General features: G+C 34.1%; 3 protein-coding genes across 3 annotated transcripts; 1 reads left to right on the forward strand and 2 right to left on the reverse strand.

Moving 5' to 3' along the window:
- Positions 1-1,597: 1,597 nt before the first annotated feature.
- On the reverse strand, positions 1,598-2,110 carry LOC141481513 (putative exonuclease GOR). Its single transcript, XM_074173135.1, has one exon. It carries the CDS (start codon positions 2,108-2,110, stop codon positions 1,598-1,600), a length of 513 nt encoding a protein of 170 aa, XP_074029236.1.
- Positions 2,111-16,052: 13,942 nt separating this feature from the next.
- LOC141481495 (putative exonuclease GOR) lies at positions 16,053-18,134 on the forward strand. Its single transcript, XM_074173125.1, has one exon. The coding sequence runs from the start codon at positions 16,484-16,486 to the stop codon at positions 17,660-17,662; it is 1,179 nt and encodes a 392-aa protein (XP_074029226.1). The 5' UTR covers positions 16,053-16,483; the 3' UTR covers positions 17,663-18,134.
- A 1,944-nt stretch (positions 18,135-20,078) lies between these two features.
- Positions 20,079-20,579, reverse strand: LOC141481514 (putative exonuclease GOR). Its single transcript, XM_074173136.1, has one exon. The coding sequence runs from the start codon at positions 20,577-20,579 to the stop codon at positions 20,079-20,081; it is 501 nt and encodes a 166-aa protein (XP_074029237.1).
- Positions 20,580-23,433: the final 2,854 nt, after the last annotated feature.

Raw genomic sequence — 23,433 nt, forward strand, 5'->3', positions numbered from 1 at the left:
TTTCAACACGAATAAAACGAACATAGTTTGCTTCAAACTCAATTTTGACGACTTACTAATAGAAAATCACGCTATATATAGTTAACAAAACTCACAGAACATTTTTAGTGGTATTTTTAGATGACAAATTGAAATTTGATGAGCATATAACAAATTTGTGCAAAAAAATAGCATCTGGCTGCTATGCAATTCAAGTTGTTTTTAACGAACTCAATCAATCCTCAGCCAGAACTGTGTATTTTTCCCCGATAGTCGCACTTGAGATATGGAATTGCCTTTAGGGGCTTTTGTAGTCAGCAACTGAATTCAGTATTCGTTCTACAAAAAAGGGCTGTCAGATACATATGTAGGGCAAAATCACAAGATCACTTTTCTTCAGTCAGAACATTCTTACTGAACCTTGTTTATTCCTTTTAGAAACCGTTTGCCTAATTCACAAAAAATACTCCAACTCCGCATTAAATGTGTGGTGGTAACGTCTATACCACACGAGAGGAAGTCGGAATTTACCCTTGCCAATCCCAAAATCAGCAATTACTACCAGCCCAATGAAATATTTTCGCGAGAGTACTTTCCATTATTATTATTACATGATAAATTTCTCTGAAATCAATTTTGTTTACCTCACGCAATTGAATAGCAGAAATGAGGCAAACAGATGAAAAGTGACAGTTGAGAACTACTTGGCAAACTAATGGGAAAGTTTCTTTTTAGCTGGAAAAATGACGGGGTCTCAATCATCAACTGTGGAAAAATAAATTGATTTTTTCAACAATATTGTTTATAACAATAGCATAATTTTCAACCTCAACGAATTGTTGACATCAAACTGTTTTTTTTTTCATATATCCAACGTAATCTATTATTAGACTTTTCAAAAATAGTTACAAATAAAAAAACTCCGATTTATTTTTAACAATTATTTTACTTGCAATGTTTCTGTTGAAGTAGAAACAAACTGGAAAGTCACCATCAAAATTCTTTGACATCGGACTATTATTCATTCATTTATCTCGTAGGTGCATGAATTTTTTCAATTCAGAATTTTGATTTTCAATGATACGAAATAATATTTATTCATTCAAACTCCAACGTTGGCGTGATTGACACCAACCAGAGTACTCGTGTTCGGACGTATCTTCAACTCTCTTTGAAAATTATCATTATTGGTCCTACAGTTCCGAAAGGTATGACTTTATTCCGAGGAAACTTCTCCTCTTCTTGAAACTTTTCCCGAATTATGAAAATACCGAATATTTTTTGAGATATCTGCAAAAAACCAATATGCTGAATGAAATTATTCAGTAGTTATTTATAAACAGAAGGGGGAAAAAAGGGATGACTAAATGTTAAAGTCCGCTTTCACTTTCCAGAACATTAGCTGCATGCAAGCGACAGCATCCCCATAAATGTCGTGACCTACTGCTCCTATCTGTATATTACTAGTCGACGCCAAAATCCCAAAATCCTTCAGCGACCTTCGATATGGAAGACCATTTTCATGAGTCATTTTCAGAGTCGATCAAAAAAATAATTCATACCAGGTATTTTTATGAAACATCCTGCTGTTGGGCTAGTAGACCTCAAAAAGGGATGACTAAATGCGAAAGTCCGCTTTCACTTTCCAGATCATTAGCTGCATGCAAGCGACAGCATCCTCATAACTGTCGTGACCTACTGCTCCTGTCTGTATATTACGATTCAAAATGGTCGATACCAAATCCTTCAGCGACCTTCGATATGGAAGACCATTTTTGTGAGGAAATACATGAGCAGTGTCAACAATGTTTTGATGAACTAGCTTCAAGGCCCGCAAGTCATTGTCCAATGCGTGGCCAATTAGAATCGTCCCTTCGTGGATGAACTTCATCAAATCCCTCTGTACCTGTCTGATGTTTCGAGTATTCTTCATTGCCATATGTTGAGCCGTAATTCCAGAAAATCTGGTGTTATAGTCGACGATTTCATGGTCAGGTTTCACATATGAATCGTATACAATACTTCCGTCCATACCGACAACGGTGACTTTGGTCAATTCGAGTCCTTTAACTGTGTAGCACAGTTCACAATCAACAGCATAAGCATCTTTATAGGAGTATATATTCGTCATAGAATTTCGTTTCGTAGAGACATAACCAGCGTCACTTATTCCATTGGAAGGTCCACTCCAAACGTGAAACCCACTCTCAGAACACCCTTTTGAGCCCTTTTCTTTACTGCAGCATTCATAACTGAGTAATCCGTTTTCATTGATTTTCCTTAGCTTCCCCCAATGATGGCAACATTTTTCTCGTGTAATATAATAATCTGCAGCTACGTGGAATACTGTTTTGCATCTACAGCATGTTTTGACATAAACCCTCTCGCCAGAAGGGTGACTTTGTTCTTCCCAACTTGTAGCAACGTTCCTAAGAGAATTGATTCTGATGGATAACCTAAACTCCTTAGACAATCTTGAGGAACCAAATATTTGGGTAGTAATGCCATAAACATCTCCGCAGGAACGTAAAAGGCAAATGAATGGGCAAGAGGTCCAACTTTCTGTTTCCTTGGCCTTTCTACCAAATATGATGATGGTCTTTGGTGTGACCGCAGTAAAGGACTAGTCGGTTTCACAGAGTACTGTTTATGGTAGCTGCTATTGAATGTATTCGGATAGTTGTAAGTTAATTGTTTTCCATTAGCGACAAATGGTCCCATAGACCTTGGAATATTAACCTCTTTGAAGATTTTCTTTCCACTAAGAGAGTCTTTCAATTCGATCCGTTTAAACATTGTTCTCAGATAATCTCTTCTGAATTTTTTCTTTGGTAAAATACTCACGAGTTTCCAATCATCATCTCATTTCTTCGAAAAGATAGAGCAGAATATAGTTTACCTGTCTCACAGGTAAACGAATTGAACGGCCATCTTACCTGAATAAATCAGTTTATTTGGTATTTAAAGGCATGCACCAGATTCATTCCTCATTGAGTGTGTGGAAATTGTCGAATCTCAAGTGTAGTGATTTTTTATTAGATTTTCAAATTTAATATAAGACATTTGGCTGCAATCAGTGATTTTTTTTGTGTTAAGAGGTAAGTAGATGGAAGTTTGATTTTCACCTATCGGTTACTACCCGTAAAATAATTGGGTGAATTCAGGGAAATTGAAATTGATGTTCAATATTAATGATTCTTTTTACCATTTTTCAGAGAACAATGTTTAACCGGATCGAATTGAAGGACTCTCTTAGCGGAAAGGAAATCTTCAGAGAGGTTTATATTCCAAGAACAATGAGACCATTTGTCGCTGATGCAAACCAATTAACGTACAATTACCCGTACCCTGCAGAATCGCAAGTTTTTGTTCCACATTTCCAAACCTCCAACAGCAACTACCATAAACAGTACTCTGTGAAACCGACTAGTCCTTCAATGCGAACAAACCAAAAACCATCATCATATTTGGTAGACAGGCCAAGAAAACGGACAGTTGGACCTCTTGCCTATTCAATTGCCTTTGATGTTTCTGCGGAGACATTTATGGCTTTACTACCCAAATATTTGGTTCCTCAAGATTGTCTAAGAAGTTTAGGTTATCCTTCTGAATCAATTCTCCTAGGGAACGTTACTTCGAAATGGGAAGAACAAAGTCACCCTCCTGGTGAGAAGGTTTATGTCAAAACGTGCTCTAGATGCAAAAAAATATTCCACGTAGCTGCAGATTATTACATTACACGAGAAAAATGTTGCCATCATTGGGGGAAGCTCAAAAAAATAAATAAAAACGGACTACTCAGTTATGAATGCTGCAGTAAAGAAAAGGGCTCTAAAGGGTGTACTGAGAGTGGGTTTCACGTTTGGAGTGGACCTTCCAATGAAATTAGTGACGCTGGTTATGTCTCTACGAAACGAAATCCTATGATGAATATATACTCGTATAAAGATGCTTATGCTGTTGATTGTGAAATGTGCTACACAGTCAAAGGCCTCGAATTGACAAAAGTAACCGTTGTCGGTATGGACGGAAGTGTTGTATACGATTCATATGTGAAACCTGACCATGAAATAGTCGACTACAATACCCGATTTTCTGGAATTACGGCACAACATATGGCAATGAAGAATACTCAAAACATCAGACAGGTACAGAGGGATTTGATGAAGTTCATCCACGAAGGGACGATTCTAATTGGCCACGCATTGGACAATGACTTGCGGGCCTTGAAGCTAGTTCATCAAAACATTGTTGACACTGCTCATGTATTTCCTCACAAAAATGGTCTTCCATATCGAAGGTCGCTGAAGGATTTGGTATCGACCATTTTGAATCGTAATATACAGATAGGAGCAATAGGTCACGACAGTTATGAGGATGCTGTCGCTTGCTTGCAGCTAATGTTCTGGAAAGTGAAAGCGGACTTTCACATTTAGTCATCCCTTCTTCACCCTTTTGTTAATAAATAAGTGCTGAATAATTTAATTCAGCATATTGTTGTTGGTTCAATTATGTTGTTTATACTATTCGTGATATTATAACAAATATATTTTGGAACCATATCTCAGTCTGGATAGTTCCATTGGAAATAATGCCACTTGCAAAGATTTCGAGAGTTGTGAGCACTTGAATGAAAAACAATGAGTTTGGTTTTTTGCAGATATCTCCAAAATTATTCGCTATTTTCATAATTCGGAGAAAGTTTCAAGAAGAAGAGAAGTTTCCTCGGAATAAAGTCATACTTCTCGGAACTGTAGGACCAATATTTATAATTTTCGAAGAGAGTTGAAGATACGTCCGAACACGGGTACTCCGGTTGGTGCCATTCACGCCAACGTTGGACTTTTAATGAATAAATATTGTTTCGTCTTATTGAAAATCAAAATTCGGAATTGAAAAGATTCAGGCACCTACTAGGTGTTCGTTTTATTTGTGTTGAAACATATGAAATTTGAATCGCACCACTGTTTAACCCTATAGATATCCAGAGTTATGATGTCTCTGAGATTATCTTCAATTGTCCTACGCCAAAGGATCGTGGTGTCATCCACAAAAATTGTGAACTTTCCTTTAATATCATTGATTACCAGATCAGATAAAGCAGAAAAATGATAGGACCCAGAACCGAACCTTGTGGTATACCTGATGAATTATTCTCAATATGCGATATATTTCCTTGGAGTTTTAATAACTGCTTCCTGCCTGTTGGATAACTGTAAAGCCAGTTATATGACAAGCCTCTAAAGCCATAGCACTGAAGTTTAAATAATAGTGTTTCATGGTTCACGCAGTCGAACGCTTTTCAGAAATCACAGAATACTGCCCCAAGAGATTTTTCATTATTCAAACCAATATATACATCTTCCAGAAAAAAGAAAATTGCATTGCCTGTGCTTTTATGGCTTTGGAATCCATATTGAGATTTGCATAGTATGTTATGATTACTTAAGAAGTTAAGCATTATTTTTTAACCTGTAATAAAAGAGCTACAGAAAAAGTAGCCAATCATTTGGCAAACTGCAATGCTTGTGTTGTAGTCATCAACCTGTATTGCATTTTTTATTTACATACTGATTGGTGAGTAAAAAGAAGGGAAAACAAACGAAGTGGAATTCATTGTGAGGAAGAGTATGGTTATTTATTGTATATTGTACTTCTTGTCATTATTCGAGTTCGTATACGGTTTTCAGTTTGTTATCATTTAGATTCACTTATTTTTTCAGTTTTGATTTCATTTTACGTTTATTAACAATCCTCTCATGTGGTAAAGTCTGTCATTATTTACTGCTGAGTTGGAGTATTTATTGTGAATTAGGCAAACTGTTTCTAAAAGGAATAAACAAGGTAGAGTAAGAATTTCCTGACTGACGAAAAGTTGTCTGAAAAGAGTATTGAGATACATAAAAGGTACAATTGAAATTAAATTAACATATTTTAAATGCGATTATGTCAGTCTGATTGTTGGCTATGTAGATTCTGATTGGGGCAAAAATGAAAGTTATAGTTGCCGTTTCATCAACTGAAGTAGTAAGAGAAGCTATCTGGTTAGAATCACTTCGAAGTAGTACATTTGAGGATTGTAACGGTTACATATGCTTCGCTAACAACCTGACTGATCATAAAGGAACAAAGCATATTGATATCAAATATCACTTCTCGAGAGAACAGATTGAGCAAAATACAATCATACTATAATACATTCCGACAGGTGAACAAGCTGATGCCTTCACCAAACCTTTACCAGGACCAAAGTTTGCAGAAATAAGAATGGCCATTGGTTTACATTAGGACTTAAGAATAATTTCAATTTGATATTTTTTTGAGTAGGAGTATTGGGTTGGGTTAGGAACAATATTTCTGATAATAAAAAAATATTGAATAATTTCATTCAGTAATTGTTATTATTTTGATTATTTTGTTTATATTATTTGTATTTGTGATATTATACAAATATAATCTGGGACTATATCTCGACTGAAAATAACAAAGATTGCGAGAGTTATGAGCAATTGACTGAAAAACAAAGGGTTTGGTTTTTTGCACATATCTCAAAGACAATTCGGTATTTTCATAATTCGGAAAAAGGACAAGAAGAGGAATAAACTCGGAATAAACTCCTCTTAGAACTCTAGGACCGATGTCCTACAGTCTGATAACGAGTACACCGGTTTGTGCAAATCGCGCCAACGTTGGACTTCCAATGTATAATTATTATTTTCAACTTATTGTAAATCAAAATTCAGAACTGAAAAAAATTCAAGCACCTACTAGATAAATGACTGAATAATAATCTGATGTCAAAAAATATTTATCGGGGCTTTCCAGCTATTTATGCATTATTTAATTAACAATTTGTTATTACATAAACAGAAACATTGCAAGTGCAATAAATGTTACAAACGTATCTGAGTTTTTTTATTTGTGGCTATTTTTGAAAAGTGTCATAATAGTTACCGTTGGAAAAATAGAAAATAAAAATTCAATTTGCTTTCCATAATTCCGTTGGGCGTCGTGAATCTTATTTATATAGTGATTCATTTATTAAATTGTTGAGATAGTTTTTATAATTTTTATATTCTACATGTAGTTGAAAATCGAAATTCTGAATTGAAAAAATTCAGGCACCTACTAGATAGATGAATGAATAAAAATTCAATGTCAAGAATTTTTATCGTGACTTTCCAGTTATTTATGCATCAGTTTATTAACAATTTGTTTCTACTTTAACAGAAAGATTTGAAAGTGCAATAATTGTTAAATAAGAAATCTGAGCTTTTTTAGTTGTGAGTCCCAAAATAGATTACCGTTGGAAAAAAAATCGATTTGATATCAACAATCAACCAGATTAGAAAATTATAAATCTTCATTGTTCATTAAAAATAATAATTTTTCAATGTCACTACAGACCCGCCTTTTTATGATTGTAGGCTATGCGAAAATGTTTTCGCATAGCCTACAATCGACTCATTTTATATATGTTTCCGAAATACTTGCGAGTTTTCAATCATCATCTCATTTATTCGAAAAGAAAGAGCATAGGACACGCGGTCCTCATGCTCTGCGCCACGTTTACCTGTCTCACAGGTAAACGAAGTGATCGGGAATCTTACCTGAATAAATTAGTTGATTTGGTATTTAAAGGCATGCACCAGATTCATTCCTCATTGAGTGGTGGTAATTGTCGAATCTCAAGTGGAGTGAGTTTTGATTGGATTTTCAAATTTAATATAAGAAATTTGTGATTTTATAGTGGTAAGTAGATGGAAGTTTAATTTTCACCTTTTTGTTACTACCCGTAAAATAATTGTGGGAATTCAGGGAAATTAAATTATTTCATTCACGTCTGTTGATACTCTCTTTGAGGTGTATTGGAAATTAATTGTCCAGAATATTATTAAAATAAGTCTTACCATTGATATTTCTTCAATATTGATTATTCATTTTACTATTTTTCAGAGAACGATGTTTAAACGGATCGAATTGAAGAAATCTCTTAACGGAAAGGAAATCTTCAGAGACGTTTATATTCCAAGGCCGATGGGACCATTTGTCGCTGATGCAAACCAATTAACGTACAACTACCCGTACCCTGCAGAACCACATGTTCTTGTTCCACATTCCCAGATATTCAACAGCAACTATCATAAACAGTACTCTGTGAAACCGACTAGTCCTTCACAGCGAACAAACCAAAGACCATCATCATATTTGGTAGACAGGCCAAGAAAACGGACAGTTGGTCCTCTTGCCTATTCAATTGCCTTTGACGTTTCTGCGGAGACATTTATGGCTTTACTACCCAAATATTTGGTTCCTCAAGATTGTCTAAGAAGTTTAGGTTATCCTTCTGAATCAATTCTCTTAGGGAACGTTACTTCGAAATGGGAAGAACAAAGTCACCCTCCTGGTGAGAAGGTTTATGTCAAAACGTGCTCTAGATGCAAAAAAAATTTCACGTAGCTGCAGATTATTACATTACACGAGAAAAATGTTGCCATCATTGGGGGAAGCTCAAAAAAATCAATAAAGACGGACTACTCAGTTATGAATGCTGCGGTCAAGAAAAGGGCTCTGAAGGTTGTACTGAGAGTGGATGTCACGTTTGGAGTGGACCTTCCGATAGAATAAGTGACGCTGGTTATGTCTCTACGAAGCGAAATCCTATGATGAGTATATACTCGTATAATGATGCTTGTGCTGTTGATTGTGAAATGTGCTACACAGTTAAAGGCCTCGAATTGACAAAAGTAACCGTTGTCGGTATGGACGGAAGTGTTGTATACGATTCATATGTGAAACCTGACCATGAGATAGTCGACTATAACACACGATTTTCTGGAATTACGGCACAACATATGACAATGGAGAATACTCGAAACATCAGACAGGTACAGAGGGATTTGATGAAGTTCATCCACGAAGGGACGATTCTAATTGGCCACGCATTGGACAATGACTTGCGGGCCTTGAAACTAGTTCATCAAAACATTGTTGACACGGCTCATTTATTTCCTCACACAAAAGGTCTTCCATATCGAAGGTCGCTGAAAGATTTAACGGCGACCATTTTGAATCGTAATATACAGATAGGAGGTCATGACAGTTGTGAACGTGCTGTCACGTGTATGCACCTAATGTTCTGGAAAATGAAAGCGGACTTTTACATTTAGTCATCCCTTTTTTTCCCTTTCTGTTAATAAATAACTACTGAATAATTTCATTTAGCATATTATTGTTGTTTTAATTATGTTGTTTATATTGTTCGTGATATCATAACAGTTATAAGGATAATAATGATAATATATCATTTATTATGCATGAAAATACATTTATACATAAAAGGAAAAAGGTTAGCCAGTAAGTATAAGAAAATAATTATAAACATACTCATTTAGTATCATAACAATGATAGAGAAGAGAAAAAATAATGCATCATCTAGTTGCTAGTAATTTTTATTAATATTATTTTGCATAAAAATACATTTATACATAAAAGAAAGGAGTTAGCCAAAGGCTATCTTCCACCCTTCCCAAAAATTATACAGTAAGTATAAGAAAATAATTATAAATTTACTTATTTAGTATCATAACAATAATAGAGAAGAAAAAAAGATAATACATCATCTAGTTGCTAGTTACTCTTAGTTTTATTAATAATATTTTGGTCAATTTAACAATTTCATTGTACTACCGTACATTGACTTTCAAATCTTTAAAATTAGCACTGAGCAGTAAGCATTTGTGATTTTTTTTCTTTCTTAAATTGATGAATATTATAATTATAAAGGGGTAATATTTCTTTCAGATAGGATGGGACGATATAAGAAAAACATCCTTGAAATTTGGAAGTACAGTGTTAAGGAATGTTGAATGAGTTAATTCTCAAATTGTCCATATGTATGTCAGAATGCCTGCTTAGTAAACTATATAAATAAGTAGATGTTTTACTTTGAAGCAACTTAAACAAAAACATTATTATTAAATATTGGACTCTGCACCTCATATTCAGCTCTTTCATTTTTAAGAAAAATGGGTTGACATGTTCAGTCTGGAACCATATCTCGACTGGAAATAACAAAGATTGTGATTGTTATGAGAAATTGACTGAATAACAGTGGATTCGATTTTTTGCACATGTCTCAAAAACTATTCGGTATTGCCAAAATTCGGAAAATAATTCAAGAAGAGAAGAAGTTTTCTCGGAATAATTCCTCTCAGAACTCTAGGATCAATGTCCTACAGTCCGATAACGAGTACACTGGTTTGGGCACATCGCGCTAACGTTGGACTTCCAATGGACTCCAATGGACTTCCAATAACTATTATTTTCAACCCATTGGAAATTAAATTTCAGAACTGAAAAAAATTCAGGCATCTACTAGATAAATGAATGAATAATAATCCGATGTCAAAGAATTCTTATCGTGACTTTCCAGTTAATTAACAATTTGTTTCTACTTTAACAGAAATATTGCAGTGCAATAATTGTTAAAAATAAATCTGAGTTCTTTTTAAGCTAGTTTTGAAAAATGAAAAAAAAAAACAATTCGGTATAAACAATTTACCCACGTTGAAAATTGTAAATATTCATTAATCATTGAAAATAATATAGTAAGTAAATTTTATTCAGGTAAGCATAATCTACAATATAAATTAAAACTAGATAACTTGAGAAACTGAAAAAAAAGAACTAAAACTAGAAATTGTTAGTACAGGCTGAACTATTTGGGCAATGCTTCTCAAACAATACAAACTTCCATCCGACTATCTTCCATTCACATATTACAGATCATTACCCAACTTACATTGCAATCACACAAAAAAAGAAAGAGCTTTCAAATAAAATTAATTCAATGAAGAAAATAAATTTCTCCAAGGTGGAAGCATTTCTGATGAACGAGGATTGGGAAGGAGTTTTTAGTAATAGAAGAGTTCAAATTAGTTATAGTAAATTCTTCAATGATTTCCAAAATTATATTGAAATGTCATCTTATACTATGAATGTTAAGCAGAAGCAATATAAAATGAAACCTTGGATTACAAAAGCTTCAATAACATCCATAAGACATAGGGACATGCTCAAAAAAAAAAGATTGCATAGTCGTTCATCAGTACATGACAGAGAGTACAAACAATATAGAAATAAACTCAATAACTTGCTGATAAAAACGAAAAATGAATATTACAAAAATAAATTTGAATCCGTAAAAGGTGATAGCAGAAAAACTTGACAAATAATCAATGAAATTATAGACCGAAATACTAGTAAATGTTCTTTAACCAGCATACCTATCCCAATACCGAAAAAGCTGTAATCCCCGATAATTAACAAAAATTAAATATGTTCAATAAATATTTTGTTGGAATAGGAATAAACATTTACAAACCATTGTAAATAAATCCCAGTTCGAACAACCCCAAAAGCTTTCAAATGATCCAACAGTAAACTCTACAATTGTACTGGAACCTAGGACAATGAATGAGATCATCAATATCATATCAATGCTCAAAAGCAATTGTTCACCAGTTCAGGACATGATCTCGACAAAAGATAAAACGAAGGGGGTCAAATGGAGTTATGAATGAAAAATAAATTGAAACTCATAGAAGGAAAAATCCTGTAACAACAATTTCATGCTGGAGAAATGAAAAAAATAAATCGAAACTCATAAAAGGAAAAATCCTGTCACAAACATTTCATGCTGGAAAAATCGAATTCGATCATAATACGAATCTGTGAAAATCACAACATGAGACCCCCCGTCGAAGGGTGTCAAATGGAGTTATGAATACAAAAATAAATCGAAATTCATAGAAGGAAAAATCCTGTCACAAAAATTTCATGCTAGAAAAATCGAATTCGATCATAATAACAATCTGTGAAAATTACAACATGAGACGGACCGTCAAAAGGGTTAAGAAGGGTTATGAATACAAAAATAAATTGAAACTCATACAAGGAAAAATCCTGTCAAAATAATTTCATATTGAAAAATCGAATTCGATCATAATAATGATCTTTGAGAATTACAATGTGAGACCGCCCGTCGAAAGGGGTCAAGTGGGGTTATGAATACAAAAATGAATCGAAACTCATAAAAGTCACAATAATTCTGTCAAAATCACAAAATGAGATCGGTCGTTCAAGGTGGTCAAGTGGATATATAAATTCAATAATTAATTGAAAATCCCAGCAGGAAAAATCTTCTAACCATAACTTTATAAGTCAGATGTACGTGATTTTGGAGATACCGGCGTATTTTCAGTTTGTATTTCGGTTTCTTGTGAGTTGGTGACTTCTGTGGATACATCTCCTCTATCACTTTCAGAAAGTGGTGCATTATCATTTTCCTAAAATACAAGATATTGTTAAGACGATTCGTCTGATTTATACTTTAGTCGATACATGATGTTTTCAAAGTTGAGTCATTTATTTTAATGGCTTGCAGAACTCGTCAAAAGAAGTTGAAAGACCAAACATTACCTAAATAAAAATTGTGATTTTACGTTAAAAATTATTTTTAGATGCCTAGCAATTCCGAAGAAAGGTTACAGATTAGTAGACAGTATGAAGAAAAGTGGCAATTTCCTCATTGTATCGGGTCAATGGATGGCAAGCATGTTACAATACAGGCCCCTTTTAACAGTGGAAGTGAATTTTATAATTATAATTAAATTCAGTATAGTTTTACTTGCCCTTGTTGATGCCGACTACAATTTTATATTTGTTGACATTTGATGCCAAGGAAGGATATCAGATGGAGGAGTATACAAAAATACAACGCTTTACCGAAAATTAGAAAATAATGATCTAGGTTTGCCAGAATATTCTCCGTTGTCCAATTCGAATAAACCAATGCCGTTTTCCTAACAGATGAGGCACTTGCTTTAACGAATCATATTATGAAGCCCTTTTCTGGAATACATGAAAAAAGAACTCCTGAAAGAACATTTAACTATCGACTAAGCCGCGCAAGAAGGATAGTGGAAAATGTTTTTGGAATTTTATCAGCAATATTTAGGGTCCTAAGAAAACCAATATTGCTTAGCCCTGAAAAAAACACAAAAAGTAGTAATGGCGGCTTGCTGTTTACATAATTATCTGAGGAAAAGCCGCCAATCCAATAATATTTACACTCCTCTGGGAAGTTTTGACCAAGAAGACGATCAAGGCAATTTTATCTCTGGCAGTTGGAGGCAGAAAAACCCTTCAGAAACATCACTATTGCCTCTTACAAATATTCCAAGAAAATCGGCATCTACAGCTAAAGAACTCCGTAATAGCTTTGCTCAATATATGTTAAAGAATTAATTTTGAAATTGAAGTATTTTATTTTCAAACATGACTTGTGATTAGATTTACATACCTCAACTGAATCTATTGTTTCTCTTGGTTTATCCTTATCTAACAAAAAACCCATACGTTGGAAAGCATACCATTTTGATATGTATATTTCTTCTCTTGCTACAAAAAAAAAGAAAATATTTACATACATTGGGTAAAAATTACATTATAACAAAAAAATAATCTATACGTCACTATTAATTTAAAATATTATTAACTGTTATTAAAGATTTTGAAATTTATGAAATACTCTGTATATACAAAACTTTTTATAAAGAATACCTTTCTTGCAAAACTAATAAAAAAAAGTTTTCCTAATTAACATTAGTTGTCTTTTATACTCATATATCAGTTCCAAACATTTTTCCTTACTCCAATTCTTATCAATTTACTTTAAAATATTATTTATATCAAATTAATAAAATAATATAATCAGCAAAAACTCACGCAAAAACCACAAATGCGCGTGATCCTCCACACTCCCTTAGTAACTGAAAACCGGCGAACGAATAATTTTGTGCAAATTACATTTATCCACAAATGTTTGGCGCGTTCGGCGCGACGTACTCGCTAGGGGAATTTGTTCTGCGCGCGCTGCGCGCTTTGTTAGTTCGGACTGTTTTGTTGCAAATGAATACGTACCTTTAGACATATCAGAGCCTAAATTCATGACATTCATGAATAATCTCAATAGCAACAGTCAGTTCACACTCGAAACAGAAACAGATAAATTTCATAGACCTGTCCATTACACACAATCAGAATAAATTTGAGTTTAATGTTTTCAGAAAACTTAGCTATACAGACATTACCATCCCAAACGATTCTTTCCATCCAGACAGCCTACAATTCAATGTTGCACAGAGCATTCTCACTGCCTCTGTCTTCTAGTCTTCTAACAATCTAGCTAGGGAAATTGATATAATTACAGAGATAGGTCGTAATAATGGTTTCAACGCAGAAGTTAGTTAGAAAACAAAGCCGTAAATTCACTCTTACATATTTTGGAAAAATAACAGAGATAATTGCGGGTTTCTTCAGAAAAATCAATGTGGAAGTGGCATTCAGACCACATGCCAGGTTATCTGATTTCCTTTTCAATGCCAAAGATAAGGTGGACAAGTTGGAGAAATCTGGAGTTTATAAGCTTAAGTGTCCGGAGTGTAATAGTGTTTTTGTGTGGGATAATGTGGTCGAAATTTCCAAAAACGGTATGCTGACCATGAAAGGTCCTTCAGACTAGGAAAAAATTATTCAACGTTTTAAAATCATTCCTTGGCATGCAACCGCAAGTTCCCGAATCTAAAAGATACGGAAATTTTGCACTATGCATAGAAGGGTTACAAACTCAATTATTTAGAATCCTGGGAAATTCAGAAGCATAAAAATTGCGGGTGCCACCTGGAAAATGATCAAATCGATTCAATTTAGTCACCCATTTTCAAATTAGCACATCCGCATTGTAAATTCAAGTACTCAATGAAGCCAAGTACCTCTATTATTACTTACAGGGGTGGTACATAAGGGCTAATGTAATAAACCAGTTAGTTTAATGTATAAGTTTGAAAATGTCCTTATAGGACGAAACTGCAGTAACGTTAGTTACAAATGAAAGTGGTAAAAACATAGAAAGTTTCAATTCTCTTTTCTTCATTATTTACTGACGAACCACAGTGCATTCCAACCCAACTGGTTACCGTCTCTCCGTTTCTATAATTTTCTTTAATTTCTCAAATAAAAAATGTCATGAATATTTTTCATCTTTCTTTTCACCTGCTCCATCTACCTCCGTGACAGAAATATCAAATTTCTTACTTTTCTTTCCTTCGTAAGCATATTGTAATAATAGATTGAGCAAAATTTGACAAATTGGGCCACATTTAGGTAAAGCTGTTGAGCTCTGTGTGGACTTTTTTGAAATCCGCGGGATTCTCTATACATCTATCTAGATTTGTATTTATATTTTAGATAAAGGGTGTTTCAAATTCGATTCTCACCAATGAGATCTCGAAAACTATGAGAGATACGAAGATGATTAAATTGAGGCAAAGTTGGGCATTTACCTGAGTAACAATATGCCGTTGAGATAGTTCTGAAATTCCGAGTATATCCGGAGATATCCGGAAAAAAACAAAAATATGGGAAAATGGTTATTTTTTTGCTGGCCTCGCCAGCAAAATCGAAGGATTCGAAAATAAATTGCACTTTCATATTTCCACTTTTTTTCTGCTACATAATGGTGTTTTCAGAGTTGCTATCCGACGTTTCGTCTTCTGGCCACCATCATCAACTTTATTTTTCTTATGGGTGCTGCAATGGATTTTTTCTGATTTGAATTCTTTTCCGAAAAATTGGAGATATTGAAAAAAAATGAATTCTTAACATATAATAGGCTTTGACTTTGATGTTTCTAAATTTAACTTTCAATTTGTTACACTCAATGACATTTTGTTATTGATTTAACGAATGAAGAAAGAAGAGATATGATACAAATTTATTACAAATACGAAAGAAACAGTGTTAGGACATCGGATATGTATTCAAACTTGTATCCCGAAAGACAAGCTGGTGGCAACTAAAGATCCGATAATCTCTTCTGTTACTGAATTTTTTCTTCGGTGAAATGCTGCAAAACAGATTTCAAATTTTCGATTCTACTCATTTTATATACGTTTCCGAAATACTCGCGAGTTTCCAATCGTCATCTCATTTCTTCGGAAGAGCATAGGACACGCGCTCCTCATACTCTCCGCCTCGTTTACCTGTCTCCAGGTAAACGAATTGATCGGGCATCTTACCTGAATAAATAGTTGATTTGGTTTTTAAAAGCATGCACCAGAATCATTCGCCATTGTGTGTGTGGTGATTGTCGAATCTCAAGTGGAGTGATTCTTGATTAGATTTTCAAATTCAATATAAGAAATTTGGCTGCAATCAGTGATTTCACAGTGGTAAGTAGATGGAAGTTTGATTTACACCTATCTGTTACTACCCGTAGAATAATTGGGGGAATTCGGGGAAATTGAATTATTTTATTCACTTCTGTTGACTTGACTTGGTGTGTATTGGAAATCAATTGTCCAGAATATTATTAAAAATATTCTCACCATTGATATATGTTCAATATTAATATTCCTTTTTATAATTTTTCAGAGAACAATGTTTAAACGGATCGAATTGAAAGACTCTCTTAGTGGAAAGAAAATTTTCAAAGAGGTTAATATTCCAAGATCGATGGGACCATTTGTCGCTAATGGAAAACAATTAACGTACAACTACCCGAATACATTCAACAGCAGCTACCATAAACAGTACTCTGTGAAACCGACTAGTCCTTCACTGCGGTCACACCAAAGACCATCATCATATTTGGTAGAAAGGCCAAGGAAACAGAAAGTTGGACCTCTTGCCCATTCATTTGCCTTTTACGTTCCTGCGGACACATTTATGGCATTACTACCCAAATATTTGGTTCCTCAAGATTGTCTAAGAAGTTTAGGTTATCCATCTGAATCAATTCTTTTAGGGAACATTGCTACAAGTTGGGAAGAACAAAGTCACCTTTCTGGCGAGAGGGTTTATGTCAAAACATGCTGTAGATGCAAAAAAATATTCCACGTAGCTGCAGATTATTATATTACACGAGAAAAATGTTGCCATCATTGGGGGAAGCTAAATAAAATCAATGAAAACGGACTACTCAGTTATGACTGCTGCAGTAAAGAAAAGGGCTCTAAAGGGTGTTCTGAGAGTGAGTTTCACGTTTGGAGTGGACCTTTCAATGGAATTAGTGACGCTGGTTATGTCTCTACGAAACGAAATCCTATGACGAATATATACTCGTATAAAGATGCTTATGCTGTTGATTGTGAAATGTGCTACACAGTTAAAGGCCTCGAATTGACAAAAGTCACCGTTGTCGGTATGGACGGAAGTGTTGTATACGATTCATATGTGAAACCTGACCATGAAATAGTCGACTACAATACCCGATTTTCTGGAATTACGGCACAACATATGGCAATGAAGAATACTCAAAACATCAGACAGGTACAGAGGGATTTGATGAAGTTCATCCACGAAGGGACGATTCTAATAGGCCACGCATTGGACAATGACTTGCGGGCCTTGAAGCTAGTTCATCAAAACATTGTTGACACTGCTCATGTATTTCCTCACAAAAATGGTCTTCCATATCGAAGGTCGCTGAAGGATTTGGTATCGACCATTTTGAATCGTAATATACAGATAGGAGCAATAGGTCACGACAGTTATGAGGATGCTGTCGCTTGCTTGCAGCTAATGTTCTGGAAAGTGAAAGCGGACTTTCACATTTAGTCATCCCTTCTTCACCTTTTTGTTAATAAATAACTGCTGAATAATTCAATTCAGCATATTGTTGCTGTTTTAATTATTTGTTTAAACTATTCGTGACATAAAAAATATATTCTGGAACCGTATCTCAGTTTATAGTTCTATTGGAAATAATTCCGCTTGGAAAGATTGCCTGGGTTTGGTTTTCTGCAAGTATCTCTAAAACAACTTAGTTAGTTGTTGGTTTTTTCGTTGTGTATGCCATAAGTCATACACACATCCAACAGTATATAAATCAAACTTTGCAACACACGCCATACAAAACAAATAATTTCTCCCCACCAGAGAACATAAAACTAATAAAACAAATCAACAAAGGAAACCGCATAGACATTTGGGAAAACTTGAACATCCATAAATTCAACAGTCATAAATCAAAACACAACAAGACATCACATTCAATATATTAAACAAAACCATACACATTCTTAGAGAAGATCTAACACGAAGAAGAGTACCTCATGCAGAACAAATACAGGCAAATTTCCTAAAGTACCTGAAATACCTGAGTTAAGACGCTCTGAACGTATAAAGAGACAGACAACAAGATGACCAGTTCATTTTGAGGAGTGCCAGAAGATGACAGTACTACCAACTGTCGAAAGCGCTCGCAGATAATCAATAGAAGATATAAAGCTTCAAATCCTTTTATATATATACATAAACACACACACACACACACATATATATATATATATATATATATATATATATATATTATATATATATATATATATATATATATATATATATATATATATATATATATATATATATATATATATATATTTCAATATTAAATTCTACAAAAAGGATTTGAAGCTTTATATCTTCTAATAATTATCTGCGAGCGCTTTCGACAGTTGGTAGTACTGTCATCAAGTTGGGTAATGATCTGTAATATGTGAATGGAAGATAGTCGGATGGAAGTTTGTATTGTTTGAGAAGCATTGCCCAAATAGTTCAGCCTGTACTAACATTTTCTAGTTTTAGTTCTTTTCATTTCTAGTTCCTCAAGTTATCTATTTTTAATTCATATTGTAGATTATGCTTACCTGAATAAAATTTACTTACTCACTATATTATTTTCAATGATTAATGAATATTTACAATTTTCAACCTGGGTAAATTGTTGATACCAAATTGTTTTTTTTTTCATTTTTCAAAACTAGCTTAAAAAGAACTCAGATTTATTTTTAACAATTATTGCACTGCAATATTTCTGTAAAAGTAGAAACAAATTGTTAATTAACTGGAAAGTCACGATAAAAATTCTTTGACATCGGATTATTATTCATTCATTTATCTAGTAGATGCCTGAATTTTTTTCAGTTCTGAAATTCAATTTCCAATGGATTGAAAATAATAGTTATTCATTGGAAGTCCAACGTTAGTGCGATGTGCCCAAACCAGTGTACTCGTTATCGGACTGTAGGACACTGATCCTAGAGTTCTGAGAGGAGATTATTCCGAGAAAACTTCTTCTCTTCTTGAATCTTTTTCCGAATTATGGCAATACCAAATAGTTTTTGAGATATGTGCAAAAAATCGAATCCATTGTTTTTCAGTCAATTTCTCATAACAATCACGATCTTTGTTATTTCCAGTCGAGATATGGTTCCAGACTGAACATGTCAACCCATTTTTGTTAAAAATGAAGGAGCTGAATATGAGGTGCAGAGTCCAATATTTGATAAAAATGTTTTTGTTTAAGTTGCTTCAAAGTAAAACATCTAATTATTTATATAGTTTACTAAGTTTACTGTACTTCCAAATTTCAAGGATGTTTTTCTTATATCGTCCCTTCCTATCTGAAAGAAATTTTACCCCTTTTAAATTATAATATACATCAACTTAAGAAAGAAATAAAATCACAGATGCTTACTGCTCAGTGCTAATTTAAAAGATTTAAAATTCAATGTACGGTTGTACAATGAAATTGTTAAATTGACCAAAATAATATTAATAAGAATAAAAATTACTAGCAACTAGATGATGCATTATTTTTTCTCTTCTCTATCATTGTTATGATACTAAATGAGTATGTTTGTAATTATTTTCTTATACTTACTGGCTAACCCTTTTCCTTTTATGTATAAATGTATTTTCATGCATAATAAATGATATATTATCATTATTATCCTTATAACTGTTATGATATCACGAACAATATAAACAACATAATTAAAACAACAATAATATGCTAAATGAAATTATTCAGTAGTTATTTATTAACAGAAGGGGAAAAAAAGGGATGAATAAATGTGAAAGTCCGCTTTCATTTTCCAGAACATTAGGTGCATACACGTGACAGCACGTTCACTACTGTCATGACCTCCTATCTGTATATTACGATTCAAAATGGTCGCCGTTAAATCTTTCAGCGACCTTCGATATGGACACCTTTTGTGTGAGGAAATATATGAGCCGTGTCAACAATGTTTTGATGAACTAGCTTCAAGGCCCGCAAGTCATTGTCCAATGCGTGGCCAACTAGAATCGTCCCTTCGTGGATGAACTTCATCAAATCCCTCTGTACCTGTCTGATGTTTCGAGTATTCTCCATTGTCATATGTTGTGCCGTAATTCCAGAAAATCGTGTGTTATAGTCGACTATCTCATGGTCAGGTTTCACATATGAATCGTATACAACACTTCCGTCCATACCGACAACGGTTACTTTTGTCAATTCGAGGCCTTTAACTGTGTAGCACATTTCACAATCAACAACACAAGCATCTTTATACGAGTATATACTCATCATAGGATTTCGCTTCGTAGAGACATAACCAGCGTCACTTATTCTATCGGAAGGTCCACTCCAAACGTGACATCCACTCTCAGTACAACCTTTAGAGCCCTTTTTGACCGCAGCATTCATAACTGAGTAGTCCGTTTTCACTGATTTTTTTTAGCTTCCCCCAATGATGGCAACATTTTTCTATTGTAATATAGTAATCTGCAGCCACGCGGAATATGTTTTTGCATCTAGAGCACGTTTTGACATAAACCTTGTCACCAAAGGATGACTCTGTTCTTCCCAACCCGAAGAAACGTTCCCTGGCAGATTTGATTCAGATGGATAACCGAAAGTTACTAGAAAATCTCGAGAAACCAAATAGTCAGGTAGTAATGTCATAAATGTCTCCGCAGGAACATAAAATGAAATTGAATGAGCAAGAGGTCCAACTTTCTGTTTACTTGAACTTTCTACCAAATATGATGATGGTCTTTGGTGTGTTCGCAATGAAGGACTAGACGGTTTCACAGAGTACTGTTTATGATAGTTGCTGTTGAATATCTGGGAATGTGGAACAAGAACATGTGATTCTGCAGGGTACGGGTAGTTGTACGTTAATTGGTTTGCATCAGCGACAAATGGTCCCATCGGCCTTGGAATATAAACGTCTCTGAAGATTTCCTTTCCGTTAAGAGATTTCTTCAATTCGATCCGTTTAAACATCGTTCTCTGAAAAATAGGGAATCTTACCTGAATAAATTAGTTGATTTGGTATTTAAAGGCATGCATTCATTCCTCATTGAGTGTGTGGTAATTGTCGAATCTCAAGTGGAGTGAGTTTTGATTGGATTTTCAAATTTAATATAAGAAATTTGTGATTTTATAGTGGTAAGTAGATGGAAGTTTAATTTTCACCTTTCTGTTACTACCCGTAAAATTATTATGGGAATTCAGGGAAATTAAATTATTTCATTCACGTCTGTTGATACTCTCTTTGAGGTGTATTGGAAATTAATTGTCCAGAATATTATTAAAATAAGTCTTACCATTGATATTTGTTCAATATTGATTATTCATTTTACTATTTTTCAGAGAACGATGTTTAAACGGATCGAGTTGAAGAAATCTCTTAACGGAAAGGAAATCTTCAGAGACGTTTATATTCCAAGGCCGATGGGACCATTTGTCGCTGATGCAAACCAATTAACGTACAACTACCCGTACCCTGCAGAATCACATGTTCTTGTTCCACATTCCCAGATATTCAACAGCAACTATCATAAACAGTACTCTGTGAAACCGTCTAGTCCTTCATTGCGAACACACCAAAGACCATCATCATATTTGGTAGAAAGTTCAAGTAAACAGAAAGTTGGACCTCTTGCCCATTCAATTTCATTTTACGTTCCTGCGGAGACATTTATGACATTACTACCTAACTATTTGGTTCCTCGAGATTTTCTAGTAACTTTCGGTTATCCATCTGAATCAAATCTGCCAGGGAACGTTTCTTCGGGTTGGGAAGAACAGAGTCATCCTCTTGGTGACAAGGTTTATGTCAAAACGTGCTCTAGATGCAAAAACATATTCCGCGTGGCTGCAGATTACTATATTACAATAGAAAAATGTTGCCATCATTGGGGGAAGCTAAAAAAATCAGTGAAAACGGACTACTCAGTTATGAATGCTGCGGTCAAGAAAAGGGCTCTAAAGGTTGTACTGAGAGTGGATGTCACGTTTGGAGTGGACCTTCCGATAGAATATTTATTTATTTATTTATTTATTATTTGTTCAATTACAATGAAGTAAAATGCCCAGATGAGCGTAGAACAACATGTCAGTGTAATAAATATACAGTTAAAAACGTTTAACAATTAAAATCAATTAAATGTGAGACATTTTAGCAGGTAAAATCTGAAGGGATGGTATCTTTAAAATATTCATCAGTTGAGTAGTATGCTCTATTTAGAAGAAAGTTTTTAAGTTTATTTTTGAGTGTTGTTTTAGAGAGGCTTTTTAGTGCATTTGGAAGTTTGTTATAGATTTTTATTAGAGTATACGGTATATTTTTCTGAATAAAAGTAAAATTAGGAATATTAGTAACCAAATCTGCTTTATTTCTTGTTGGGTAGATGTGTGCTTTATCAAAGTCGTTAAAAAGCTTTGGATTGCTTTTAATAAACATTATGCTGTCGAGAATATACTGACTGTATAGGGTTAGTACTTTCTTTTCTATGAATAAAGGTTTACAGCTATCAGTTTGTTTGGATTTATGAATAATTCTAAGGCAACGTTTTTGAAGTGAAAAAATTTTTTTAACGTTCACAGATGCACCCCAAAAAATTAAGCCGTATTTAAGTCTTGAGTGGACTTGTGCATAATAGACAGACATTGACGCTTGAACATTTATTGTTTTAGTGATGACTCTTAGGGCATAGCAATGCCTTGCAACATTTTCTGACAAAGTATCCAGATGAGATTTCCAATCTAGTCTGAAATCTAGCTCAATTCCCAGGAATTTTGAACTTTTACTAGTTGTTATTGTTGATTTACCATCCGAAAAAGTATAATCATTTTCAGCTGACTGTGAGAATTTGATTGCCTGTGTTTTATTAGGGTTCAGCTTTAGGTGATTTTGTGCAAACCAAGCTTCCAGGGTACTTAAAGCATTGAACACATTTCTTTCCAAGTCATCTCCATTTTGTTCTTCAAGGATAACGGTTGTGTCATCAGCAAATTGTATAGTGTTTAGGTTGTTGTCCATTTGTAGTTCATTGGTATAGAGAATGTACAGCAATGGACCTAGAATTGATCCTTGTGGTACCCCTCTAATTATTGTTAGTTCATCAGACCTTATAACCTCATTTGTGATGTGACATTTTTCGACCACGTACTGTTTTCTATTATATAAGTATGATTCTATCAAGTTAGCTGAGGTTCCCCTGATTCCATAAGCCTCAAGTTTATTTAGCAATGTTTTATGATTGACATTGTC

This window comes from Leptinotarsa decemlineata, unplaced genomic scaffold, assembly GCF_025532065.1.
Source record: "Leptinotarsa decemlineata unplaced genomic scaffold, Ldec_3_MD MMD2_tig00000199_RagTag_RagTag, whole genome shotgun sequence".
Classification (NCBI taxonomy): Eukaryota; Metazoa; Arthropoda; class Insecta; order Coleoptera; family Chrysomelidae; genus Leptinotarsa; species Leptinotarsa decemlineata.